Consider the following 27967-nt stretch of genomic DNA (forward strand, 5'->3'; position numbering starts at 1 on the left):
TCTTCAAATGGTTAATAACGGTTTGATGACTTATCCCCAGCTCTTGGCCGATGCTACGGCTGCTACCATACCGGTCTTTCTCGGCTAATTCAGCGATTTTGTCGCAATTTTCGACGACAGGCCTTCCGGAGCGTGGCGCATCTTCGACGACCTCTACACCAGAACGAAAACGTTGAAACCATCGTTGTGCGGTGGAAATGGAAACTGTATCGGGTCCATAAACTGCACAAATTTTATTGGCAGCTTGAGATGCATTTTTGCCTTTGTCATAGTAGTACTGTAAAATAAATATGTCGGATTTTCTCTTTATTTTGCTCCATATTTGCGACACTATAACTCACGAACGACTTAACCAAACAAAACACTGTCAAGGACTATATTATAGCGCGCAAAAATACCTTTCCAACAAGCTATAGTATGACTCGATACAATGAATACAACTAGAACTACGCGCTTACGACACCTCGCGGAAATACCGCAGGACTTTTTTGACAGCCTAATATATTACCTTCGAAACGTAGTACAGGCATTGCTCGAGTTGTGTTTGTAATTTCACAAATATCTATTTTAATACAAAAAGACAAATGCGCACATTTGCCCCATAGTGGGGGCAAAAGTGCGCACCGTACGGGGCAAAGGTGCGCACTTATTGAATTGAACTTCTGAGATAACGTTTTCATCAGAAGCGGGAGAAGCATCATTATTAGAGAGTGTAGGCACCATTCAGTAGGCAGGAGGGGGGTGTTCTGTGTTTTTTATGGGTGGAGAAGAGTGGGTGTTAATAGTCGAACATACCACGTGGAAAATTTTGGGAGGAAGGAGACTGATAATATAAGATATCCGAAAATGTCCAACATTTGAAACAGAATTCGTTTTTATTAACTAGCTGACCCAGCGAACTTCGTCCCACCCACAATTGATATATTGATATAAATCATTTCGAACACTCAAGTTCCCACAGAAATTATTTTTATGTACGTAATCTATACTCGCGGTATATAATTTCTCTTTTGATATATAAACCTGATGCAGACTAAGACGCATCAATCCTGATACGAACGGACACCAAATCATTTTTATTTATATAGATCAAGTTTATAAATACATAGATACCTTCACTTGATTTATTAGAAACTCGTTGTTGAAAAAAAACAGTATTGATTTGAAGTTCATTGTGAAACCATAAACATAAACGAAACATAACCGTTATTGAATTGAATGCATGGTGAAAATAAAAACATTTTTCGTTCAAAACGAATTATATGAATTATTTTTAAGCAATTGTTTATTTTTATTTCTCATCTTGGATATCGATTCTGAGGATTCCGACGCTTTGCCTTGTAGCGCTGTTGCTTCGTTACGCTGTTGTGGGGTTCGAAGAGACAGACGGTGGTTCCACATGAAGCTAGAAGCCCAATCTCTTCCTGCTAGTTTTGTAACTTTGTTAAATTCGTGCTGGAGGTAGTTGGCTTCCGAAAAATCGAACGCCATGCGCCGTAAATCTTTGAGAGTCATACCATACCTTTGTACAGTGGCCTGCAGATCCTCAGACTGCTCACTCGTTAATACCTATCTGAACCGCACTAGGTGCTCGCTGACACATTCCAGCAGAAGTAGAAATGTCAATAAAAGAAGATTCAAATCATAAATCACTTTCTGATATGAGTCTCTTCCTCAGAGCTGATTCAGGAATACCAAGGTCTGCCGCAATCCGACACTTCGAGACTCCCTCCCGAAGCCTCTGTCGGGCCATTTGAGCATTTCTGGAGTGCATTTCTTCAAATCAGTTTTCTTCTTGTGGGTCCCGTTAAAAATTTTGTTGAAAACATTTTATAAATTTTTTTTCAGAGCAAAACGCTAGTGCGAGCTTTTACCCCACAGCCACTGCGCACATTTGCCCCACAAGCAATATTTGAACTAATCTAATTTTTCCCTGACAGTGTAGTTTCGAACATTCCAGTTATAAGTAAATCGTCATCTCCAAAACCGGAAAACATCGGGATCGCAAAACTCTTTTTACCTCATAACTTTTTGCCACTTTCATAACATGTATCTTTTTTTGTATGTGTGAGCTGCTGGTGTAATAATGTATCAAACGACTACACTGTTGTCGAAATTTTATGCTCGTTTGCTTCAAAATGGCCAATGCGCACCTCTGCCCCGTGCACACCTTTGCCCCGCATTACTATATTTCGTTTTTCGCTAGAGGTAAAGGCTCAATTCAGAGAGGGAGAGCATAGTGCTCTGGCGAGCAAGCGAGTCCATTCTCCAGCCAATTCACAATCATAACTAAGTGAATTTCTGATAACTAAGTGAATTTCCCCGTTTCTATACAAATTTGTGTGATTTCAACAGCCTGTTTTCAAAGTAATTTGAAAGCTATTGAAACAAATTTCAATAACTAACAAGCAAATAGCTCTTAGACAGTTTTTCTTTCGAATAAAGTTATTATCATACCATTTCGTTTAGTCGGCAAAGAGATATTAACACTCAAAACCCAGCACCTTTGAAGTAACGCTCTCGTTTTCGAAACATTGAACTTACACCCCAGTACAAAAATGGAAGACGTAGTTACTATGGCTTAAACGATCAAACTCCATGAGGTCGTTGATTAGCTGACATCTTGAAGCGTCAAAATTGGCGCTTGGCCGAATATTTTTCTAATTTTCCTCATATAATCATCTAGGCCGGCTTAGTTCCATTTGACTACTTCTAACTGAAGGTCAGCAGAGGGAACCGCGAGTATTTATTGCGCGTACCTTGTATTCCATGTTCATAAAGGTCTTCAGGACACAGTTCACTCGATTAGTTTTTCATTTCAACCTTGATTGTCAGAACAGCGAATTCCAGTGAGCTGCCGGAGTCCAAGATATTTACACAATTCGCCAAGAACCATGACGTCTTGCCATCGAAAACCTCATATCCTCTGGATTCGATAAGTTGTCCTTTCAACAAGTGAACAGAGCGACACTTATCTAGGCCGAACTCTTTGCCGATATTCCTGCTTATATTTTATGTGGATCGACGAAGATCTTGAGATCATCCATGTAAAAGGATGGGTACGCCGTTGGCACATTGTACTTTATGGGCGCCGTCGCCCACAAATCTTATAATCATGACCGTTTTTCTGGAGCGTCCCATTGAAGAAATGCAGTGTCATATCCGAGTCATTCATGGCTGAATGAGTCGAATACCTCCCTCCTTTTCTGCAGCGTTCTATACTGTACCCCGTGTCGCATGCTGCAGAAACCTCACGACGACGGGATCAATTTTGTAGACTTCCAATACCCTGACTAGACGGCATGGCATGGAGTCATAAACCTTCCTATAGTCGATACAGGTCATGCTGAGGTTACGCTGATTATATATTGCTTGTCCGTCGATGATCCCTGGAAATATTTGTATGGTTGTAAAATACAAATATTTCTAGCATTATTGTACGAAGATATGTGTTGTTCACAGTGAGCAGAAACTTTGGCATGATGCTACTAAACACTTTGTACAGATTGAGTTGACACTTTATCGGTCTGTACTTTGATTGATTCAATATGTTGCTGTCTTTCGGAAAGAGAGAGGTGAGACGATTTCAGCACGCATCTAAAGTTTGATGTTAGACACTCACTTTTTTGTGCCAGAAGTACTGAACACCGTCGGACCCGGTGCATCCCAGATCCTCAGGTACTGTGATGTTTCGAAGACATCGTTCTCTTCGACCTCTCTTCAATTCCTCCTGTTATACTAGGGTCTCCCAGGTCGCCCAAAAGTTCGTCCCATCACTAATATCTGGAAAACCTGCGCTGTTATCGGGCTTCCCGTCGCTTTTGTGATCGCGAAACGCTTTCTGCTTATTATCAATTTTGTCAAGTAACCCAGCTGGTGATTTCCAGTAGGCCGTATGATCAGAGTATCTCGGCGACATAATTTCGCTGATATGTTGCCCTTTTTTGTATGCTGTCAGCCAATTGAAAAATTGCAGCGCCTTGTTTCGAACCCGTTACCCCAATCACCATCGTCATGGAGGCTTACCCCTTTCACGGAGATATTGAAGCTATCCGAATCATGGACTTATACGGTATCCTTTCGACGGTCGCCATAGCTGCACAGTAAACTGTCAGTCGTAGCGTCTTCATCAGTACCACCGAAAACGTGTTCATGCACAATTTTCACTGCATTCGTCAGCCAAAATCTGTATCTTCAACTTCAGAACCCCAGGGCACGACAAAAGACCAATGTCGAGAAATTGAGTGTTTGAAACACTAAATCGTTGGAATGAAAGACCAAATCACCTAATAGCTGTGGATTCCCTGGCTCACCGTGGCCTTCACTGTTACTAACGATTCGAAAGCTCCATTCGCAAAATAGAGGGTGTTTAATAAGTTCAAAAACACTTTAAAGATGTGTTAAAAAAATCAAAATACAAGCTATCCTTTTCTGCGTCAATTTTTATTGATAACCGTTACGACATAGTAGCTGGGAGTACAACCACACCACCTTCTAGGCGCCTTGGCCTATATATGAGGCTAAAGCAGACACCAATACCAATACACAGAATGTACACGGTGCGCACCTACTCAACGATGAAAAGTTGTATTCGAACTCATTGAACACCCTGTAATTGTTCAACCGTACTGAACTTCTTCTCGACACCTCGCCATCGCTCTGTTGTTCCTGCCAAGGCGCCTATATATACCATGTGAAACAATCATATGAAATGCACTTTCCGCCATATTGGAATTGCTGTCGGTATTGTTTACAAACAACTCTGGTGATAATCTCTACTCAACATTTGAAAGTGTATAAAGGAAGCGATATGATAGTGTTGAACAAGAACGGATAGCAATGATAAGAACAAGCAGACAAGACTACAGGCGGTCAAGTAAATATTTCGACTCAGCTCAGTGGATCAGGTAGTCAGCAACAAATATAAACGACGAGAATTGTTACCGGTCGAAAGAACAGGAAAGTCATCAGAACGCTGCCGGCGGCTCTCTACAAACTGCTACTACGCTTATTCGAACGATGTCTACAATGTTCGGCTATCGCAAATTTATGTGAAAAAGAAGGGATGATTTTGTAGAAATTCATTCTCATCCAGTTCATCCACTACTCTCGCATGTGAAAAAGAAAAAAAATGGTGTATCCTAGCAAAAAAAAAACAAATAACCCCCGCTCCACTAACCGCAACACCTTATTGAAGTGATGATGTTGCTTCACCTGTTACACATTTATATAGGCACCTTGGTTCCTGCAGCTTCGCTCCCTCTGCGCTTGCTACTTTATCTCATCGATTTCCGTTGGGTGAAAAACGAACTCTGGATACGCCTTCTCGGCCGTTGTGAGTGTTCAAGGACGATCACTCATGTTCGTTTCCGACACAGTGCAGAAGAAATAGGCACGGATCTATTCATTCTTGGGTCCACATGACAGAAAAAGTATAGAAGGCTAGAAATATTGTGACGCGGCTATGTATTTCAAAACAGAAATTAACCGGGCAAACGTACGAGGTCTGTTTAAAAAGAATCGTGACTTTCGAATTTACGCGGGTTACGTATATTCGATTCTAGACTCAAAAGTTGTACCTTCTACAAAACCACGCAAGCCCGTCAGCCTTTTCAAGGCCCAACAAAATTTTCTACTAAAGAATTATTTTGAAAACTTCGACGCATATCTTGTGTGAATTTCTCAGTTCACTCATCTCTAGGCTTGAAAAGGGTCAACTTGGGGAAATATACTGAACTCTTGGCCTTCAGAAGGGCCATTTGGAATGCCCCTCTGTCGTCTGATCGTTAGCTGAATTAGTGATAAATCTGAATGAATGACTTATTTGTGACTTTTTTCCGATCATTCAATTTTCGTTAATTCGAGCATTGTAGCCCGGTTAAAAGTGACGTCAAAGTGCACTATATTCCAGGTGTTCTTCGAAAACTGAGGGTAAAAACTGTTCCGCATTCTAATGTTCTGATTTTCTGTTGCTGTTCGGCGGAAAATGATGTAATTTTTTATGTAATTTTGCCAAAAGACTGTGAAACTACAGGGTAACTTCGATATAACGTAATGTAAAACACATTCAAAATTGTACGTTTTATCGAATTGTACGTTATTTCGAAGCATAATGGAGAACTCAGAAACGTAGCTTATGTTACTTTATTGTGTTGCTGTTTGAGTAAGGTTAATGAATAAATTCAACTAGAAGACGATGCCAACCTTTCTCATGATGTTTCCCTTCGTACTGTTAATTAAAGTTTGATTAATTTAGAATCCAGAATCACAAAACAGTTGTATTTCGGGATTGATTAAAGGTACAAAACAAGCTTTAGTATAAAAATACAGATAACTTATTGTTCTTTCAGAAAAAAAAATTCCAGAGATTATTCCTTTGTACTTTGAAAATGTGTACGTTATATCGAGGTAAAATGTACGTTATATCGAGGGTACGTTATAACGAGGGTACGTTATATCGAGGTTCCCCTGTACTTGGTTATTCAAAAATTCAGTGTTTCAATGTCGCTCTAGCCAGCGAGCAATCAGTTAAGAGTTAAGAGTTAATTTGACAATCTGCTCAAACTGGCTTTTTCATGCTTTCCAAATCGTTCACGACGGTTACTCAGTACAAGCATTCATTCATCGATCCTTATCAGTGCTACTAAATATAAATATCAAAGAGTTTCATGCAAAAAATTTTATAATGTTTGCTCTCGCCGACAATACGTTCGTTGCCCTATACTGACAATGCGGTCATGAATTAAACACCGCCCTTCTCAACCCACATTTCAAAACAGAAAATTGAATAGTTTTGATAGTTTTATTTGATTATGCTTCCAAAACAAAAATTGTGAATGATGTATATTAATTCTCCAGATGTTTATTTGTAACGAAATTACAGCCTTCCAAAGATTGCGAAAAAACGGCGCTCCTTCAATTTACTGTTGAGTGTATGCTAGAATATTTAAAATCTACCCACTACGAAAAAAACCGCGCTCGTCGGTGACGATTTGAAATGAGTGGCCAACACATCTGACCGGTTGAATGAACCTTCTCGGATTTAATTGTTTTAATGAGGTTCTTCAAGAAACTGCGAAAAGAATGACAAATGTTCACGTTGAGCTTCACCGAGTTGTATTTAATTCTGTTATAATTTTAAAGATTTTCAGTGGTTATTTCTATATTGGTTCATTTTGTTTTTGTTTTGCTTCAAATTTTCGATTCATTATTCACACAAATACACATTCAAGTACGAAGCACACACATGGTTAAGCTGCAAATATTTGTGAATATAATGCCATTCATTGTGCGAACCAAACTCTTAAAAACTATTATAATCACACAGCTGACATACCTCAATGGATCCATTTTCTTTTTTCAAATTGAAAATTCACACAGCTACAACACGACACGGGACTCCGTTTAGCTTCCTTAGATGCTTTCCGATTGGAGCACACAAAAAAGTAAAGATTACAAGGGCACAATCAATCAATATTGAGGAGCTAATTATATTACGATAGTCTTCTTTCGCGTAAAACACTCGCTTATATCTTTTCTGTGGATTGGGTCATTCTTTGTATCCTGCTGATTGTACACTGCTCTCCCGGTCTAATCTGTTTCGGAAATGAATTTTCAACTGCTCATACACTTTATCAAGAATTTTGTGTCTTTACAAAACTGTTTCGAAGGCACTGGTGTAGATAAAATGTATAATTCGTTGAAACTGTGATCACATGGAACCGAAACTTTCTTGTTGCATTCGGTATCAACAAATGGTTTTGATTTGAGACAGAAGTAAGACTCTAGTCTATTCTGAAGTTATTTTCTCACTTTGCCCCACTGGTTTCCGGTGAAATATTAAAAATCACTGCGATTTTTATTTTATGCCACAACATATCGCAAATATTCACAAAATTATCGAACTATATTCATGTATCGTGACTTGATGGTCTTCCTTGTTCAGATCTAGTAACTTCCGTTCCCACCCAAATCAAACAACGCGCTAAACCGCCGGGGAAAAGCAACCATCTCAGCTGAAGCTTCGCACCACACTAAAACCGACAAAACAAGAGCGCGGCAAACAAAGCGAACACACGATACAGTCGATGGCGACGGTGGCGACGAGAGCTGCGTTACTTTTTCACTGTTTTAGCAACCATCATGAGTACAATATCAAAACAGGAAAATGAGCTCCGAATATCAAGAGTGGTAGGCACATCTTTCCTTCGAGCCACCGATCGCCATTGATTCGTTGCGAAGCGAGCTTCTGAATGGATACGAGCAACACAAACAAGTGATTTTTTTTCCTGTTACTATTGAGAAAAATAACTCCATCAGAGAGTTAGAAGTAAATAATCGAGTAAATTGCAAACACTGACATGTTCATATCATGAATGAATACAACTCACATAGAATAATTCAAGTTTTCAAACAGTGCGAATCAAGAAGTGGATATCGCAAAAGAGGTGGATATCGGTGCTGCGCAACGTATCACCGATGACCGGGCGCGCAATGGATGCGAGTTTTTTCATCTTCGCTACCACCCCGCTTCTGTGGTTTAACAAAGGGAGCTTCTTGGATGATCGATCGTTTCTCTGAGAAATATAAAAAAATCCTCATGCAGTTCTGCTCGATACATATTCTGCTCCGAAGGTTCTACAGAACATAATAATAATAATAACATATCAATCGGTTGCTATGCTGCGCAGCTGAGCTATTTCGCTTTTCTCAATGCACATGGATGAATCACCGGCTCTGGCTCTCGGAATATTATATCGACGGTGCCAATGAATGATTCGGTTTCCATCCATCTTTTTGTGCAATATTGTATGCAAGTTATGCTTTGCGTTGATCTACTCCAAAACAGACGCGTATAAATTCTCAATTGCGTAGAAAATATTTACTGCGCTCATATTTTAATACGCGGAAAACTATTCATGGAACCAACACTGAGCAACAAATTCTTCAATCAAAAGTATGAATAATCATTCTGGGATTCATAGCAACAGCGTATTTGGGTCAACGCTAAACTTCTGAAAGCAGAGTGGCTGGAGATTGAAAGAAGAGGAAGCGCAGAGAATAACCAGATTTATATAAAGCAAGAGAAGCAGGAAAACAAAAGTTCTGATGGCGTAGAAGAAGATTCTCCTCATTCTTTGTAAATAGCTTTTTTTTAGGACGTAAGATCACAGTGAATTGTAAAAACCTATGCCGGCAGGTATAAATGAGCTCTTTTCCGATACGTCACACCAGGGATTCTAACTTCGCATGATTGAAGAATGAAAGTGTATTGTCGCTTTTTTATGCGTATTAAACAAACTGAATTCAAAAAGATGAAAGAATGTGACTTCCATCCTGTGATGCATCTAGTTTTTTTTTAAGTTTTTGGTGACATATTTGAAGGGGGAAACAGAACAAAATACCGTCGATGACCGATGGGTCAAAAATGGAGAAAGTTACTATAAGTTATATCTTGACAAATATTGCGAATATTTTTGAAGGCTGTGAGCCGTTCAATACGAGACACATTACTTCCAATGACTAATACTTAACTGTAGGACAGATAATTATTATTTAATAATTGATCAAAGTTTGATGTGTAGATAGCCATCCAATAAAACCTCAGAAAAAATCTCATGCCCAGCATTATACAGAACTACTAAAATTGTAAATATTGGATAGAATTATTCTTTAGAGTCTTGCCAGATAAGTCATTACTGATTTTGAACATCATTTTTTTCCATTCGATTTTCAATATTTTCGAAATACAGGCAAACCTTTTTTTGTGCGGGGGATAGGGACCACACAAAACAAATCGCATAAAAAAATCGTGCAAAACTTCACCAGCGTCTTTAAATAATCGTGTTCGGTACACATTTTGAAAAAAAAAACTTTTTTATGCGGTAGATAAGGACCGCATAAAAAAAGTTTCCTCCAAGAAAATAACTCAAATCCACGCCATTCACCGTTCAATTTCCTTTTATTTCCCTGCTTTGCGATGGGACACTTTGCCTTTTCGGTTGCGCGTGGCTGTTTTGTGCTTTTAGTTACATGTCGAAACGTGTTGCTATTAGAAATCATGTCATGCAAAAACTTAGAGCATTTGATGCGAGGAGGGGAATGAATACAGAAGTGGATAATTGAGACGCAAATATGCTTTTTTCGCACTGAAATGCATATAAACCTTCGAAAAAAACTAAATGGACGATAGCTTCGTCAAATATGCTTCTCTTCATACACCGCACAAAAAAATCGCACAAAAAAACCGCACAAGAACAGAAAATCGCACAAAAAAAAATTCGCACAAAAAAATCGCACAAAAACAGGCTTTACTGTAATCTTTTATTTGCACTGAGTGGGGGTGAGAATGGATCAAGCACAAAATTGAATTCCATGCCAAACCGATATAGTGATTGTCAGGTTTTCATGAAATTTGGTAGTTCTATTCCTCATCGTAAAATATTAAACCCGTATTTTTTTATTTTTTCTCATCAGGGTGGCCATTTCCATTTTATGGTAGTACGAAAAATCAACTTTTCCCCCTTTTTGCAAAAATGACCTTTTTCAGTAATTCATACCTTTTGAACAACTGAACCGATTTATATGATCGATGTATCAAATTAAAGCCAATGAGCTAGTTTTGTTTGAAAAACATTACAATTGAAAAAAAACAAATTTTGTTTTCGCAATTATTGTTTGTATTAGTTTTTCATAGCTTACATGGTTTTGGAACTAAGCTCACCATATTTTTAAGTTTTTTTACATAACATATCCGAATATTAGAGAGGTGTTATTTTTTCGTTTTCGAGGGATTTTGCAAAGTTAATATGTTTTCAGTTTTCGTTCAGTATCCCTATATGACTGGACAACATCTATGCGACTAGAATCCAATTGTTATGCTTATGTGGTATTTGTGGCATGTGGCTTCAAATTGGTATATATGGTTAGTTTAGTAATTTTTGGGAAAAAGGAAAAAAAAGATCTTTCGGATCACCCTAAAATGGAAATTTATTTTTTCCCCTGTTGGGTGAGAACCACTGCGTCCATTATTTTGAACAATTGTGGTATACCCCTTTTTTTATACTACACTTCAAGCTTATCTACTACTTATTGATGAAGGAGTAGACTGAAGGCTATAGCGAGATAGGTGCCAATCAGGAATAATCTGTTTGATAAAATTTATAATCCTGATCGGCGACGCAGACCAAATTTCCTTGGGCTCCAGAATAGCTTTATCAAGGAAATGGTCACCTATTCAATTTGATGTGTAGATCATCTGAATCGGTATAGTAGATCAAAAGTGTTTTTTGGAAAAAAAAAAAAGGAAAACATGATTTTTTGGGCAACCCTAACATGAAAATGATCACCCTAATGATAAAAAATATGGGTCTAATGTTTTGCGATAAAGAACAGAACTACCACTTTTCACGAAAATCTGAGAACCACTATATCGATTTGACATGGAATGGCTCTATATAAACATTTCCATCGCACTTCTGGTGGATTGACACTACTTTCGTAACTCAAATAATCGTTCAAGACCCTTACATGTTGTTAAATTATCTCGAAATTATTGAGAAATTAATTTCTAAACCCAATTCTTAATATTCACTACTTTGACCCATTGTCACCCCCTCTAAGGGGTGAGATTGGGTCAACTTTCATTTAATCGTAGTTCAGTGAAAAATAAATATTATTCAACAATTCCTTGAACACTTAAAGGAGTTCATCATCAAGAACATTTCTACGTAATCAGAATTGTGTTTTACTCTAATTTACGATAGTTATTCAACAAAAAGTTCGAAAACTACCTTTTTTTTACCCATTTTCACCCCCATCGACGGTATTTGAAATCACAGCGAACATAGAAACACAGGTAAATAAACGCCTTCACCACGCATTGCTTTAACTGTTACGCAGAAATACATCAAGTGTGTATTCCCGTGTGACGGTTCTGAAAAATTGATTCGTCACATGGCTTTTTCCATTCACTGAAGCCTCTAGAATATGCTCGCAAAAATATACATAATAAGAAAATAAGAAACTACAGCTTATCGTACTGTTCAACGGCACTTTTTTGCCGGGATGCAGCTTTTTTACAGTGGTCGACATGGTATCTACGTAGTTCACTTGAATTTTGAATAGATGTTGAGGACACATGGCTTTTCTCATACCAGAATCGAATCAATTTTGTTGATTAAAATGTTGGAGGGGACCAAGTCGCAAAAATAAAAAATCGAGTTCTTGATTGCTTTAGGTTAAGCATTCTTTAAGCTAAATACTACATATTATGAAACTCAAGCTTACAACAGGAATAGCGGATCGAAATTGTTTTGAATGATCGACGAAAACCCATTATACAACCATTCCATGCCACACCGACATACTAGTTCTCCGAATTTCGTGAAAAGTGGTAGTTTTATTCTTTATCGCAAAATGTTTGACTCGTATTTTTTTTTTACTTTCAATAATAAACATTTTCATTTCGGGTAGTCCGAAAAATCCATTTTTCCAAAACTTTTGAACGACTGGACCGATTCAGATGATCGACATATCAAATTAAAGCCATATAGCTAGTCTTTTTGAGAAAAAAATAATCTACTTGTGAGAGAATTGAATTCAGTTTTCGTAATTATTCATTGTATTTGTATTGTATTGTTTTCATGACTTTGAACTAGAGAGCGCTATATTTTTAATATTATTCTGGAGTGCTGTGTTTTTTTTTCACATAACATATCTAAAAATCAAAGATGTGATTTCTATCATTTTTGAGTTATGATTTTTCAAAATTACCATGTTTTCAGTCTTCAGTCTATTATCACGCATTTATGCAACAGCACCAGTAGCTATGTGGATAGCGTGGTCGTGTTGAACAGCCTTGCATTCCATCTGGCGTTGGTTCGATACCCGTTGACATCGTATGGTTTTTTTTGTACAATCTCAAAAGAGATGAAAAAAGAAAAAAATAAAGAGATGTCTACTCCCATACATGTGTATGTGGGAGGAGGGTTGCCGAATGTAGATACATGCCTTCATTTTGATTTTATTTTATTTACATTTTATTCAAAACGAAGATATTTCATTTTGTAAAGACGTATCGAAATGAAGAACTAAGAAAAAAGCCTCATCATGAAAGCTGACGCGAACTGTATGCAAGAATATGGCAACTCCCGTTGTGGAAAAAAACCGAGCGGTGAGAAGAATCGAAAAAACATACATTTTGTATTCGATCAATTGTTTATTTGTTTGGCTTTCTCCACTGATTGTATTATAAGCAAATAAATTTCCCGTATAATTATATCTATACTAGCTGGCCCGGCAAACTTCGTCCCGCCAAAAATTTGTTTTTTTTTATCAATACCTTCAAACATTCACGTTTTCTTACTATGAGTAAGTCCAATCGCAGAACTGTTCATTGATTGATCTTCTAATCGACCCCGATTAATTTTGTATGGCAGCTCCCCCTTATAGAGGGGGGGGGGGGTTGGAGTGTCTAACCACCGTAAGAACATTTATTGCACCCTAAAACCTCTGCATGCCAAATTTGGTTTCATTTACTTGATTAATTATGGAGTAATGCAGAAATTTGAGTTTCATTTGTATGGCAATCATAGCTTGAGCCATGGGTTTTCAAATAAACGGGGTGCCCAACAGGACAGTTTTTTTGTGAACGAAAATAGGAACCCAGCCCGTCAAAAATACTAAGAATCCTTGCATTAGAAGATCCAAGTAAATGTATCGTGTATTACCAGTAATTCACCATACTGTTCACCGATTAAATCACAAAAACTCTTCAATTGTTCTAAAACGTCAATTTTGGCGCTTGTGTCACTTTGCGAGATTACCTTGGTTCAATTTATATGCTCATGCAACTCACAAACTGCATCAACCTGATATGCATACAAGATTTCGTTTAAATCGATTTTACGATGGAGTACATCATAAAGATTGCTATACCCAATTGAGACTTATTATGTAGTGATAAATAGAATCGTAGTTTTCGCATTAGATGTAGACAATGTATCCTTTCATTGATATTAGAGGCGAATGAACTGAAAAGTTTAAAGCCTCTTTAATCCAACATCATCATCATTGATATAATATATGATTTTGATTCGATCCCACTGTATGTGCGACTTAGAATATGATAAGTTATGCCATTTAATTGTTAGCTAACTGTCGCATTAAATGTAACTTACTGTATTGTTTTTGGTTCCATATCAACAATCTCGTATCACCTATTCGAATTGAAGAATTTTCATGAATTGCGCAAAAAGTGTGTAGTAAATGGTTTCGTTTGTTTTCTTCTTAGTGTGCAAACGTCAAAGCGGCTCCAGAGCACAAGTTTGCAAACCAAAACAAAACATAACCTCCGTATTGTGCAGTGAAGATTCGTTATTTCAAGGAAAAGTACTTCTGCGCCGAAAACAGCGGAAAAAGTTGCCAGAAGATTGTTTCTAATCAGGTAATGTTTGGTGTTATTATTCAATCAATGTGTTCCATGTGTTGTGTTGTTGATTACCAACAATTCAATCTTAATTTGGAAAGAATTATTCGACGATTCTTCTTCTTGAACTTCTTGAGCGAATTATGGTTTGAAAGCATTCAACTATTCTCAACAATCTAGAAATTTCGTTTTAAAATCTAACCATTAAACCGGTTGCCTTGACAACATACAACTTGTTTGGCATAAACTTCTTCCTTGATTATATTGAGTACTTGCTTTTAGGGAGCCCAACGATGGCCGAATTGGATAAAATCGAAGTCCGGGATGTAACTCGTATCGAGCGTATAGGAGCCCACTCGCACATCAGAGGACTCGGGCTGGACGATGTCCTGGAGGCCCGTGCCGTCTCGCAAGGAATGGTTGGTCAGAAGGAGGCACGTCGTGCCGCAGGAATCGTAGTGCAAATGGTTCGTGAAGGAAAAATTGCCGGTCGATGTATTCTGCTGGCGGGTGAACCTAGTACGGGAAAAACTGCAATCGCTGTTGGTATGGCGCAGGTAAAACATGAATTGATTATGTATTGTGGTTTTCTTATGAAGATATTGGTTTTCCAGGCGCTTGGGAATGAAACTCCGTTCACCAGCATGTCTGGCTCGGAAATTTACTCGTTGGAAATGAATAAAACTGAAGCACTTTCACAAGCATTGCGCAAAAGCATCGGTGTTCGTATTAAGGAGGAAACAGAGATTATAGAAGGAGAAGTTGTTGAGATTCAGATTGATCGACCAGCTTCGGGTACCGGTCAAAAAGTTGGAAAGGTTACAATCAAAACCACTGATATGGAAACGAATTATGACTTAGGCAATAAAATTATTGAATGCTTCATGAAAGAGAAGATACAGGCGGGAGATGTAATTACGATTGATAAAGCTTCCGGTAAAGTTAGCAAGCTCGGTAGAAGCTTTACTAGAGCGCGTGATTACGACGCAACCGGAGCGCAGACAAGATTCGTGCAGTGTCCTGAAGGCGAACTGCAGAAAAGAAAAGAGGTGGTCCACACTGTGACTTTGCACGAGATCGATGTTATCAACAGCAGAACCCATGGCTTCTTGGCCTTATTCGCCGGTGATACTGGAGAAATTAAACAAGAAGTTCGTGACCAGATCAACAGCAAGGTGTTGGAATGGCGCGAAGAAGGCAAAGCAGAAATCAACCCGGGGGTATTGTTTATAGATGAAGCCCACATGCTGGATATCGAGTGCTTCTCGTATCTCAATCGTGCACTGGAGAGCGACATGGCTCCGGTTGTGGTGATGGCTACCAACCGTGGTATAACTAAGATCCGAGGTACAACCTATCGTAGTCCTCATGGAATACCAATAGATCTGCTCGATCGAATGATCATTATCCGGACGGTTCCTTACACTGCAAAGGAGATCAAAGAAATTCTTAAGATTCGCTGTGAAGAAGAAGATTGCCAAATCAACAACGAAGCTCTCATGGTGCTGGGACGCATAGCGACCGAAACAAGTCTGCGGTATGCCATTCAATCCATTACAACAGCCCATCTGGTGAGCGTAAGACGCAAGGCGGCTGAAGTAACTGTAGAGGATATTCGCAAAGTTTATTCGCTCTTTTTGGATGAGAAACGTTCAAGTAAGATAATGAAAGAATATCAGGATGAATACATGTTTTACGATGATAGCTTGCCTCAAGCTGAACAAGCGATGGAGGTGGAAACAGGTTAACATGCTGGAAGGTGAGAAATGAATATAAGAATTTGGGTCTCATTCCATTCATAATGTCTAATATTTCACAAAGATAGCTTATCGAGGTGTAATCCAATAAATTCAAGAAATGCTTCGCTGGTGTTTTTCGATATTTTCCGAAATTTTCTATTCACTTAGGCGTCGTGCACAAATTACGTAACGCTGAAAATCCGGCTTCTGGACCTTCCCCCCCCCCCTCTACGTAACGCAATTTCCTATCTCTAATAAACAAAAAGTAACAACCTCGACCCACCTGATCCCACAAAAGGCGCTAGATCTAGATAACATTCTTTCGCCTGTAATTGATCAGGTTCAGGGATTCTATGCGCAACCGGTTACAGTTCATCCCCTTAGTAGTTGCCGCTAGGTCTATCTTTGTCAGCATTTGTGCAGAAGTAAATCGTAGAAGAAGCAATCCAAATGTTGACATCATGTAAAGTGGCCTTTGGTGAGATAAAAAATCGATGTATACTGAAAACCAAATCTACAATAACATCAAAAGCAAAGAAATCGATTTCGATTTTCTCGAGTATAAAAGATCGATCCAAAAAATAGGAAATCGGAATGGAAAAGTTCGATCTTATAAGAATCGATCCGAGGCCGCCCAATCCTAGTGCAGACGTATATTCCGATTGCGCTTATCACAAGTGAAGCATCAACCGTTGACTTTTTTTTATTACTGTAAGTGTTCCACGATGAGGCGAGAGAACACGTTTAAAACAGACTTCTCAATTCGCCGTTAAACCGTGAGTCGGAAAGTTTGTTGGATTTTGTCGCTCGGATTGAAGATGAAAGACATCAAACGACTTCAATGCCACAGAGTTGATGTATGTGCGTTGGTAAAAGTCAGTGAATTGGCGATCGATCAAAAAATCGTCTATGCACATGTGGGAAAGTACGAACTGGAGTGTGAGGGGAAGAAACATACTCTTCGAATTACGCTGGAAGATGGTAGCATGGAAGTACGCATATACGACCTTCCTGAAAATGTATCGGAAAGGAAGGTCGTCGGTTTTCTAACTGTCTTCGGTGTAGTCATTTCGATCCTAGGAGTATCGTGGGGTGAAAACAATGAAGCCCAAAGTATACCGCTCGGTATATGGTGCTCTCTTATGCTAGTAAAGCGAAAGATAGGACCCTATTATAGAAATTGATTCGATCGAGTGATAGCTATCGGTGAAATTGTCAGAATTTTTCGAGATGTTTCGTTAGTTTGTTGCATATCTTCAGAGATTTATTTTGTTTTGGTTTGCGCTCCTGATATTTTTCTTTGGAAACCGTTTCAGAAACGCTAAAATACAGTAGAACCCCGATTATCCGCGAATAACGAAACTCACGGATAACGCGATATACGACTAAAAATGAGGTGTAAACACGAAATAAAAATATTTCAGCTTGAAAACTATGTACTGTCAATACAGGAAACATTAAACTATCCATCTGCAAGGTCGTGTGGCCAGTTGTCAGATAATATAAAAGTTTTGACCAAAACAAAGCGCCTACGTCTCACTGACAAATTTTGGGAAGCTTCATAGAATTACTACGGAATTCGCTTTCCGTAGTTTCCGTTTTCCGCTGTTTTCGGGATTCCACTGTATATGCAAGTTGCAAAGCATGAAATTCGAACTCGGTAAGAGATTATCTCGATTTATAAAATACGAAATTTCGCTCGGTGTGATAGTGATAGTTTTTTTTATCCCATTTATTTATTTCAGGCTCATTAGCATTTTAGCTGTAACAGAGCCGAATTTTAATCGTGTACATGTCACATGGTTATCATATCTATAATTATAGCACATTACATTACACAGTTGCCATTCGCCAGTATTCCTTCTATACCATTGCATATGGTACATTTACACAGTAGCCATTTAGGCGTAAGAGTATTCTTTCTGTTCTTCCATTATCCAGTTAGACCACCGGACAGCGGAGACAATTGATTGATCATTGTTGAGTTATTTATAGAACAGCAGCCCGATGTGTCTTGCAGAGCAGAGCAATTGTGTGGATGAATCGATCTAATTTAGACCGTGGATTGATCTCCATCGCTGTTGATTGTTGCGTGGACGTAGCTATTCTGTAACAACAACAAAGATGGTCAATGAGGGCCCTGAGTTTTGAACTCACGATCGATCGCTTACTAAGCGAACGCGCAACCAATGTGGCTACGGAGAGACCCTATAGTGATAGTTATTGGGCATTATTACATTGTTCACATTATTCGAGTCGATAAGGATTTTGCCTCGTTAGCTATATTTTACTATTATAGATGCCGAGCAAGTTGATAGTATCGACCGAGTGATAGTTATCGGCGCAACTGTCAGAATTTTTCAAGTTGTTTGGTTTGTTTATTGCATATCTTTAGAAAATTATTTTGTTTTAGATTGCGTCCCTGATATTCTCCTTTGGGAAATATTTAATAAACGCTTAAATATATGCAATTGCAGCATATGAAATCCGAGCTCGGTAAGAAATTATTGTTTGACAGTGATTGTATCGACTTCTCGATTCGATTTACATAATAGCGCCCATTGTATTGACTTTACTTTGGGAAACATTTCAGAAACGCTTAAATATATGCAATTTGCAACTCATGAAGTTCGATCTCAGTAAGAGATTGTCTCGGTTTACAAAATACAAAATTTTGCACGGTTTAATAGTGATAGTGATTGTACCGACTTCTCAATTCGATTTATATAATAGAGCCCATAGACTCATGGGTAACATTCGGTGGAGAGCAATCGTTTGTCGTGTATAAGGGACATCTGTATTCCTGCCGCCAATACGAAGAGCCAGCGCATACTGGCATATCATGTGTCCAGAACAAAAAGCTTCTGTACCACAAAAGCTACGCAAACGTGGTGTAGCATTCTGGACAGATCAACAGGTCAACTATCGGTCAACAACATAAGAAATCAGCTGATTTGAGACCGGTACATAGTCTACCGCTCCATTATGGACATCATCACAAGTATTTCCAGAATTGCCGAAAATTACGAACCAGAGTAAGCCCTCAGTTTCATAAACGCATACAAACAACCAGCCTACAGCCAAATCTCAAAGAAACAAATCGTTTTTACTAGCGCCACCAAAAGCTGTCAAGTTACAAGCGTTATGAGACAGCCAACTGATTGTGCTGCGAGTGCAAGACACGACGATCTGCAATGCTTACGCTCCCTCCGGCTCTCCATAATGCGCCGTTCGGGAGTATTTCTTCCACGAAACGCTTCCTTACTACCTTCGTCATAACACCACGAATGTAATCTTGACCGGCGATTAAACTTGTGTGCTTCGAGCTACGATTTAGGCAACCCGAATGCGAGTCCCGCTCTTAAAGCAGCCTTCCAATAACTACAGCTGCACGACGTCTGAGAAAAACTATTTCCCAGTGATAGTGGTTTCATGTACGTATGTCACTACGCACAGTCGCGTCTAGGCCGCATCTATGTCAGCAGCGATTTGCGCGACCACTTGCTAGTAGCACATGTCCACGTCTGCTTCATTCACAAAGCGCTCACAATTCGTCTACGTCTTCTCCACCATGGTCGTGGATTTTGGTCCCTTCGATCTCGTGACTAACGAAACCTTTGCGGAATTCCAGTATAAGTAGTAATACTGGACTCGGCATCGCAAAAATTTGAAATCTTGGATTGAGTGGTGGCTTTGTTTCGTAAAGCCTAAAATAAAGCGCATTTTTAAGTAGAAAAGTGAATCCATGTTCGATGAATTCCACAGTGAACATCAGCATCTGCACGGCGAGCTACGACGGGTACTACACTGCGTTTCACAACTATAGAACCACTCATTTTTTCTGAGTTTCCAGAGATATGAAAGAAGTCAGTTGAATTGAAGTATATAGTGTAGGATATAATAACTATCTTCATTTAATAAAAGACTGACCATTTGAACTTTATTGTTGTGCAGGCGCGAAACATTAAAAAAAACTAAAATTCCAGTGTTTCATAACTATAGAACCAGATGGAAAAACTCTCACTCCATTACAAAATTAACGTGAATATGTCATGAATTACAATAACTTTCTAATTTGTAGGTGATCTTTACTGCCGATCTACGCATAGTTGTCCCATGTTCCAAAATGAGCAACTGAGAAAAACGCAATCAAAGTTTTCTCGCATATTTGTCTACCAAAAGCTTTAAGCATTTCAATTTAGCAATACACCGGGTTTTTTTAGAAGCACTATACTATTGTTTAATGAAATGTGATGAGATCCCCTCACTAAATCAATCAAGCTTGATTACGGGTTTAAAAATTCATGGTGGAACTGTTATGCATAGAATATCAAAATAGGACAATTGAACTTGATGTTGTTTTTTGATATACAGAGAACAAACAATATTTTTTTGTGTTTTCCGAAAGATTATGCATAGAAACATCGTTTTATGAACAAATGAGTGATCTACAACACATTCGCAGAATATAAATCAGGCATTCGCTAACACGCTGTACACGTGTTCTGTTAAACTTTTATGCTATTTGTTTGAAAATTAGGTCGTTCTTCCAAACCAGAAATGAGTGCATTAGCCCTGCTGAAAGTGTGACATTAAATTCTTGTACTTGAACCGATTTATTCGATATGGATCTACAAAAAATACATGGCGGGACAGTTAAGAATAGAATATCAACATGGGACAATTGAGCTTGATGTTGTTTTTTTAAAAGCTGGGAACAAACTATATGTTTTTTCGTGTTTTTTCATAAGATTATGCATAAAAACAACGTTTTATGAAGAGAAGTGAAAATCGTCAAAAAGTAACATGGGACAACTATGCGTAGAACGGCAGTTTAGTTCTCAATCAGTTCAAATAACCCATTCGGGGTGGTTTTGATCAAGTTGCGCCATGTTGTAGTGTGTATCTCGTTCTACGCAGAGGATACTGTTCTTTCAAGCTCTACAAATCACTCATACTGCTTGTAAGCTGCATTTACTATTTGTACGATCACTCCTCATAAGTTCTTGATAGGGTTTTGATCTGGTAAACATGCTGACCAGTCCAGAATCTGAAGCCCTTATTCATCAAACGATGTCATGACTTTCCGAATTTTGCGAATTATCCAATTATCACTTTGTTTTTGATGTAAAAACAGCAGTAAATGATTCTGAAGTACTTCGTTGCACTTCTGATTGTTCATTCATGTTGATGGTAAGCTACCTAAACCAGGCCTTTTTGAAGCAAATTCTCTCCAAACCATAAAAATCCCATCTCCAAAGCTGCGGGTCCAAAAATTGACGTGGAAGCTAATGCCATGTGTTTCACTATTTCAGGAGAATTTCTCTGATTAAAAGAAGTCCAATTACTTCTTTTTTAGCATCAAAAACACCGTGATAATTGGATAATTTGGCATCAATTCATTACATCCGCAGGGGCTTCACATTCTGGACAGGTCAGCTTGTTTACCAGATCAAAACCCTGTCAAGAACTTAGAAGGAGTGATCGTATGAATAGTAGATGCAGTTTACAAGCAGTATGAGTGATTTGGAGAGCTTAAACGAGCAGTATCCTCTGCGTAGAACGAGATACACACTACAACATGGCGCAACTTGATCAAAACCATCCCGAATGGGTTATTTGAACTGATTGAGAACTAAAGATCATCACGAATTAGAAACTTATTGTAATTCATGTGAAATTCACGTCAATTTTGACCAATCATGACCGTTTGGATAGGGGTTGAATTTTTTCAATTGTTCGGAAATTAGTTACATATATATTATTTTATTCGAGGTGAAACTTGTTATAGAGTGCCGAAATCGTTTCATGCTATAATCTCATCAATCCATCATGAAATGACTGAGCAATAAGCATTTGAAATTGCTTATTGGGCATTTTTCACGACGCGATCGATTTTCGTTTTTCAATTTGCACCCCAATATGTTCCCAAAAGACGTAATCCTAGGTCAAAAACATTCATTTTCTCCATTTTGGTAAAAAAAAACAAAACTCTCTGGGACCAGTAAATTTAATTTGAATGTCTGTAATTTTATACATTATCAGTCGGCTATCATAACTACTGCTACTAGTTCAACATTGTATGACTTATGGGACCTACTTAGACCAGGATGAATGTTATATGTATTCAAATATTAATACAGGTTAATTCATATTCAACATTCGGTTCAGCCAATTGTCTAAAATCTATATAAGTCACTGCACCATTGTGTTCTACATACTAAACAACCAGATGATAGTTTCATTCTAAACACCAAGTTTAAATAGCTAATACCTGCAGCTACGATGATAACATTTAAAATATGACTGATTTATATTCCAAAAATTTGAATATCGTGTTACTTTATAATTTCAATATTTGCTACACCGTACTGAAAATGGGGAAACCATAATTTTACAACTAGAACGAACGTGATGAATTATAGAGGTTTTAAACTTTTCAGTTCATTCGCCTCTAATTACAACTAGAGAGAGAGCGCATGGAATAGAACCTAATCGATGTTATAAATAGTCTATGGAGGGCATCATTGTTATTACAAACAAAACACATTCAGATTTGAAGCTAGTGAAATTGGTTTACTGCACCAGCAGTAGAATCGAGCGCTGGATGCGCTTTGGAATTTGTCGTATCTCTTCGTACACGTCGAACCGTAGGAATCGGCTTATGGAATAGAGAACCATTTGCTATCATTCGCACACCGCAGGCTTCGGTCCCCGTCCGGAAGCAACCTTGCATACTTCCCCGAACAGATCCTTCAGTATAGAAGCTTGTCGTCCCTGTTGACCATCCAGGGTGATCGTTGGAATGAACGTCGGCGCTGGCCGTAATGCGTTTGTTGCATCCCCGTGCAGTTTAAGCAGCTCTGCCGCATGGGGACTGTCGAAGCACTTCTGAATGGACTCAATTTCTACGGAATGCTCTCTGGCACAACGGTTGAATGCATCCTTCGGAATCATGTTGTCACGAATCATACAGGCAACCATGTTTAGCCGAGTTTTGGCATCGTGAACCGCTTCAATCACGCACGCATGGATCATATTCGCCGTACACTCGATTGGACCATGCTGGCACTCGAACGAGAGCGAACCGTCAGTTCTGGTGCTGGTCTGTAAGATAAAAACAGTCGCAATTTTTAAATAGCCTTCGAACGTGCGCTCGCACTTACCTTCGCTTTGCCGTACGGCACGAATTGAATTTCGATGAAGCTAGATGCTCGTGCAAATGTTGGTTGCAACTGGTTGATGATGAAGTTTTTCGAATCCGGACAGAGCGCCTCGTAGAAGACCATCATGTAAACCGGTGCTTCGGAAAGCGGCACTATAGAATCCTCCTGCAATCGGGAAGTTGTAATGCTTGATAGATTCACCACATAAATGTACTTACCGCTATCTGGTTTGATTCTGGTGCATTTGAGAAGCTCTTATAAAGTAGTATCAGTACAACCAAAAAAATTAACAGGTAGACAATTCTCATAAATCTTTTCTGGAGCATTTTGTTATGAATGATTAAATCGGCTGTTGATATAATGTAAACGTCTACCAATTCTAATTGGACTAACAAAACTGATAGCAAAGCGTTTTAGGTAGCAATGTTATAATTAAGGTTTTCGCCGATTCAAAACTATATTTCTGGCAATAAAAATTGCTGTCTGTGCGAATTTTCATTCCTTTTCGAAGCAATGCGTATATTTTAATCCAATTACGTACGCAAAAAGAAGTAGTGCATGGTCTCTAATTTTACTACTGAGCAAATGATCTATTACAATAATACTTGTGGTTTAGCTGGCTAGAAACTTATCTACACTAGTTCTTATCACTAGAATTTGATGTTTGCTAAAAGGCTTCAATGTGTAACTTCGATACGATAGCAGGTATAGTAACGTATTGCTTGTATTGCAGTAGGTGAGACAGAGAAGGCATATATTTGGTCAAGGCGTTGTACTATAGGTGGACCGCAATGTCAAAATTGCTGTTCGGCCATTGCTCGTGAAAAAACAAAACAAATTGGCAAAATAGCTGCTCGCACTTTATTGTCGAATCATAACAGTGCAGAAGGATGTTTTAGTATATCTTTTCGCCTTTCTTTCCAAGCAAAATGTACTTCTGTTTGGCTCCCATCGGCGGGGAAAGAAGTACTATCAGCTTACGGCGATGGTGACAAAAAAAATAACGCTGATTGTGGCTCCACTGATTTCGCTCAGGGAGGAGAAGAATGCTGTGCATATACCGGGAAGGAGATCCAGAAAGGGCCGTTACAAGTAATTGGCTAGAGCAATAGGAGGTTGTGCACTATATTCCACGAATATATATTTGTTTATTATTGCAATTATTTTCCTTAGCGAGTTGCGACATTGAAATCATAACCACACATCCAAACAAAAAGTAAATACACCCTTATTCTTGTTAACGGCCGTATCTGCTTTCGTTCGAACGCTCTGATTCGAACACGTTCGGAGAAGGTATCATTGGTTTCGTTCGAACCTGGCTGAACGAATCCACTTTCGAATGTAAACACTGTTGGTGTTACCAGATGTGTTTCGAAATTTAAATCTTATCTAGGGAAGTTGAATTGTCAAATCGCTGCAAAGAATCAATGTCGCCGTCTGCAAAATAAATAGTTGTAAAGAAACAAAGAAAAACAAACGATGTATGTTTCACTTTGTTTTAAGTGCGATAGTTTTCAAAATTTTATTTGAATTGATAAAAGCTGTTCATCAGACAGTGAGAAATGAGTTTTCATTGATAGTTTTAGTTTTTGAAATGTGTATTTTTCCCGTCGCAGTTGTAATGAAGCAAAGATAAACAAACGATATGTGTTTCACTTTGTTTTAAGTGTGATTTTTATTTTATATTTTATTTGAATTAATAAAAACTGTTTATCGAATAGGGAGAAATCAAAGTTCATTGATAATTTTAGTTTTTGAAATGTGTATTTTTCCCGTCGCAGTTGTAATGAAGCAAAGATAAACAAACGATTTGTGTTTCACTTTATTCTAAGTGCGATTTTTGTTTTAAATTTTATTTGAATTGATAAAAGCTGTTCATCAGACCGTGAGAAATGAATTTTCATTGATAATTTCAGTTTTTGAAATGTGTATTTTCCCCGCTACAAAAGAGCGTTTGTTTTGTATGAAAGATTTCAAGAGGATTATATTTTTTAAAATCCGAATGTCACCAATGGTTTTGCCGATTGTACAAATTCGACTTCTTTACAGATCGTTGGTTTATTTCTTTTTCTAGATCCGTGTTGATAAATTGGTGGAAATCGAGTGACTTGCTTGTGCAGTTGAAATTGTTGTTCTCAAGGCAAAAGATGGATACTGTTATGCTGGGTTATGTCGCAATGATGGAAGACAACACCCCCTCTTTGAGAATGAGTAGAAGTAACCTTAGAAAGAAAACCAACATCATGAATTTATCAACAACACAGTAAGAATGATCAATTCTTAGAGCTAGATGATTTATTATAAGACATTTTAATTTTTGATTTTCAGATTCAAGAAGAACTTTCGTTTGAATAAAACAGCATTTCGATACATTGTACAAGAGATAAAAAATGAATTTCCACGTCAAAAGAAAGGCGGTCTATCGGTGACTGATAAACTTGCTGTCTGCTTGCGTTTTTTCGCAGAAGGGAGCTATCAACATGGTGCTAGCAAGGACTACGATGTGGCTATAGCCCAGTCAACGTTTTCCAAAGTTCTCGACGAGATGTTGATTATTTTGGAAAGGAAGATTTGCACCAAATGGATAAATTTCGAAATGACACAACAAGAAATGAGGGAAGCAAAGCGATTTTTTTATGAAAAATCGGGAATTCCGGGCGTTATTATGTGTGTAGATGGCACGCATGTTAAAATTATTCCGCCAATTGCAGACCGGAATCTATTTTATAATAGGAAAGGGTTCTATAGTCTGAATACTATGATAGTAAGTTGATTGTTATTTGAATTTTTCAATAATATCCTTTCTTGTTAAAAACGTAAATTTTTATACAGATATGTGATCACACCCAACGTATTCGATTCGTTGATGCAAGCTTCCAGGGGTCTAATCACGACTCTCATATTTGGAGTTTGAGTTCAGCAAGAGCACGTTTACAGGAAATGCATAGGAATGGTGACACAAATACCAAAATTTTGGGTACTTTACAAGAATAACATTGATGTACATAATTTACAATCATTTTTCTGTTATTTTGCAGGTGATGCCGGTTATCCTTCCGAGCCGTGGTTGCTCACGCCTTATCGAGCTCCAGAACTAGAAAGTCCAGAAAGCGAATTTAACAGCAAGCATGTTTTAGCAAGGGGGATAATAGAGCGAACGATTGGAGTTCTAAAAAATCGATTTCGATGTATCCTTGGTGCTCGTCAGCTCCATTATACGCCTACCAAAGCGGCAAAAATTATCAGTGTTTGCTGTGCCCTGCACAATATATGTTTATATTTTAAGAACGACAATGATGAGGTTCAGTCAACTGAATAGATGTTTTAAAGTGTCGAATTCCTATATTCTAGATTTTATATACCCTTCATATATATGTTAAATATTTACAAATAAATATTTCCTTCACTGACGAAAACATTAATTTACATAGTATAGTTTAAAACACATTCAATTATATTTATTATCGTGAAATATTACATCGAAAAACGCATGATTTATTCAAGTTGAGGTAAATTCTATAGTTTTCCATCATTGCAGCATAACAGTATCCATTATTTGTCTTGAGAACTGATTCAAATCGTATAACTTGCATATTCTAAGTTGTATATAAAGTTGGATTAAATCACACTCGTTTGTAACGTGGATTAAATTATACATCGTATATATCTAAAATTGTATAAAATGGGAAAACCCGATTTTATTTATCATGATATGACTAAATCGTAATTCGATAAAACAAACATCGGTTTTATGATATTCTTGAATGGCGTTAACGTTCGCTGTGGAACTTTTGCCGTCTCAACGTATGCATTAACTAGGGTCATTCATTAATACTTGGTTGAGATTTCTATGCCGAATAACACGCCTTGAATGTACTCTGGAGTGGCAAGCTCTAGAATACGCGTGACCACAGCAAACCGGAAGAATTTTCTTTGACGAAAAATCCCCCGGCCAGAACGGGAATCGAACCCGAACACCCGGCATTATAGTATGGGATATATAAATAAATTTCTCAACCACTCTGCAGACTGCCTATTGGACTCAGGAGTGTGGGATTGGATCCACGTTTCATCCATTGTCACAAAACGTAGAACGAAGTCAACTCAATTTCGCTTCAACAATGCCAAACCGACTATTGAATCATCAACTCGCCGCTGTTTTTGTCAGCAAACGCGGCACCCACCAAAAACAATATTTGATCCAAATACAATGTTTTTCTGTTTTCATTTTCTATACGAATACTCAGGTAGAACTTAAACAACAGTAGCAACGATCCTGACCACCTACATTCTTGTACCAGCGCCATAACGTATCACATGTTGAAAACATTAACAAGTTGGACCACAAACATGCACCGAGTCACCAACTACCACCTAGTCAGTGACGTGATATCTCACATGTTGATGTTAGCATTACTTATTTAACGTGTGTTGTTGTTCATTGACTTGACCGATCTAGGACAATAGGCCACTTTGTTTAATATAAGTAGCATTGAAAAGTGAACCGTATCTTTATAGCTCAGACAGGAAATAAAAATGATTCTTAGTTTGTCAATCGAACTGTGTAGTTTTAACTCGATCAGGTTCGTCACTAATGCTATCAAAGCTTTGAACAATCAGAAAACCATAACGGC

General features: G+C 38.2%; 4 protein-coding genes across 6 annotated transcripts in view; 2 read left to right on the forward strand and 2 right to left on the reverse strand.

Annotated features, from left to right (window-relative positions):
- Window positions 1-8048, reverse strand: part of LOC129777861 (facilitated trehalose transporter Tret1-2 homolog) — a 59517-nt gene extending 51469 nt beyond the window's left edge. Inside the window, exons 1-2 of one of the 3 annotated variants that reach the window (XM_055784421.1) lie at window positions 7813-8048; window positions 7337-7595 (exon numbers count right to left, since the gene is read on the reverse strand). In XM_055784421.1, coding sequence (XP_055640396.1) covers window positions 7337-7350 — 14 coding nt within the window. In that variant the 5' untranslated portion in view covers window positions 7351-7595; window positions 7813-8048. Of the gene's footprint in view, window positions 1-7336 lie in introns of all 3 variants that reach the window. The other 2 variants (XM_055784422.1, XM_055784420.1) reach the window with 2 other exon arrangements.
- A 6254-nt stretch (window positions 8049-14302) lies between these two features.
- LOC129777076 (ruvB-like helicase 2) lies at window positions 14303-16292 on the forward strand. Its single transcript, XM_055783140.1, has 3 exons — window positions 14303-14446; window positions 14711-14985; window positions 15043-16292. Exons 2-3 carry the CDS (start codon window positions 14722-14724, stop codon window positions 16174-16176), a joined length of 1398 nt encoding a protein of 465 aa, XP_055639115.1. The 5' UTR covers window positions 14303-14446; window positions 14711-14721; the 3' UTR covers window positions 16177-16292.
- A 5867-nt stretch (window positions 16293-22159) lies between these two features.
- LOC129776410 (gamma-interferon-inducible lysosomal thiol reductase) lies at window positions 22160-24052 on the reverse strand. Its single transcript, XM_055782035.1, has 3 exons — window positions 23552-24052; window positions 23334-23498; window positions 22160-23274 (listed from the first exon to the last, which is right to left on the reverse strand). Exons 1-3 carry the CDS (start codon window positions 23657-23659, stop codon window positions 22855-22857), a joined length of 693 nt encoding a protein of 230 aa, XP_055638010.1. The 5' UTR covers window positions 23660-24052; the 3' UTR covers window positions 22160-22854.
- Window positions 24053-24561: 509 nt separating this feature from the next.
- On the forward strand, window positions 24562-26749 carry LOC129776659 (putative nuclease HARBI1). Its single transcript, XM_055782429.1, has 5 exons — window positions 24562-24814; window positions 25408-25596; window positions 25662-26097; window positions 26166-26310; window positions 26372-26749. The coding sequence occupies exons 2-5, from the start codon at window positions 25481-25483 to the stop codon at window positions 26650-26652; spliced, it is 978 nt and encodes a 325-aa protein (XP_055638404.1). The 5' UTR covers window positions 24562-24814; window positions 25408-25480; the 3' UTR covers window positions 26653-26749.
- The last annotated feature ends 1218 nt before the right edge of the window (window positions 26750-27967 follow it).

The sequence above is a fragment of the Toxorhynchites rutilus genome, chromosome 3 (genome assembly GCF_029784135.1).
Source record: "Toxorhynchites rutilus septentrionalis strain SRP chromosome 3, ASM2978413v1, whole genome shotgun sequence".
In the NCBI taxonomy this organism is placed as follows: domain Eukaryota; kingdom Metazoa; phylum Arthropoda; class Insecta; order Diptera; family Culicidae; genus Toxorhynchites; species Toxorhynchites rutilus.

Coding starts and splice junctions, on each gene's coding strand:
- LOC129777076 (XM_055783140.1), top strand. CDS start 14,722: ATGGCCGAATTGGATAAAATCGAAGTCCGGGATGTAACTCGTATCGAG. Junction 14,986..15,042: donor TCGCTGTTGGTATGGCGCAG/GTAAAACATGAA, acceptor TTGGTTTTCCAG/GCGCTTGGGAATGAAACTCC.
- LOC129776410 (XM_055782035.1), bottom strand. CDS start 23,659: ATGCTCCAGAAAAGATTTATGAGAATTGTCTACCTGTTAATTTTTTTG. Junction 23,499..23,551: donor CAGAATCAAACCAGATAGCG/GTAAGTACATTT, acceptor TCCCGATTGCAG/GAGGATTCTATAGTGCCGCT. Junction 23,275..23,333: donor TGCCGTACGGCAAAGCGAAG/GTAAGTGCGAGC, acceptor TTTATCTTACAG/ACCAGCACCAGAACTGACGG.
- LOC129776659 (XM_055782429.1), top strand. CDS start 25,481: ATGGATACTGTTATGCTGGGTTATGTCGCAATGATGGAAGACAACACC. Junction 25,597..25,661: donor ATGAATTTATCAACAACACA/GTAAGAATGATC, acceptor TTTGATTTTCAG/ATTCAAGAAGAACTTTCGTT. Junction 26,311..26,371: donor CACAAATACCAAAATTTTGG/GTACTTTACAAG, acceptor GTTATTTTGCAG/GTGATGCCGGTTATCCTTCC.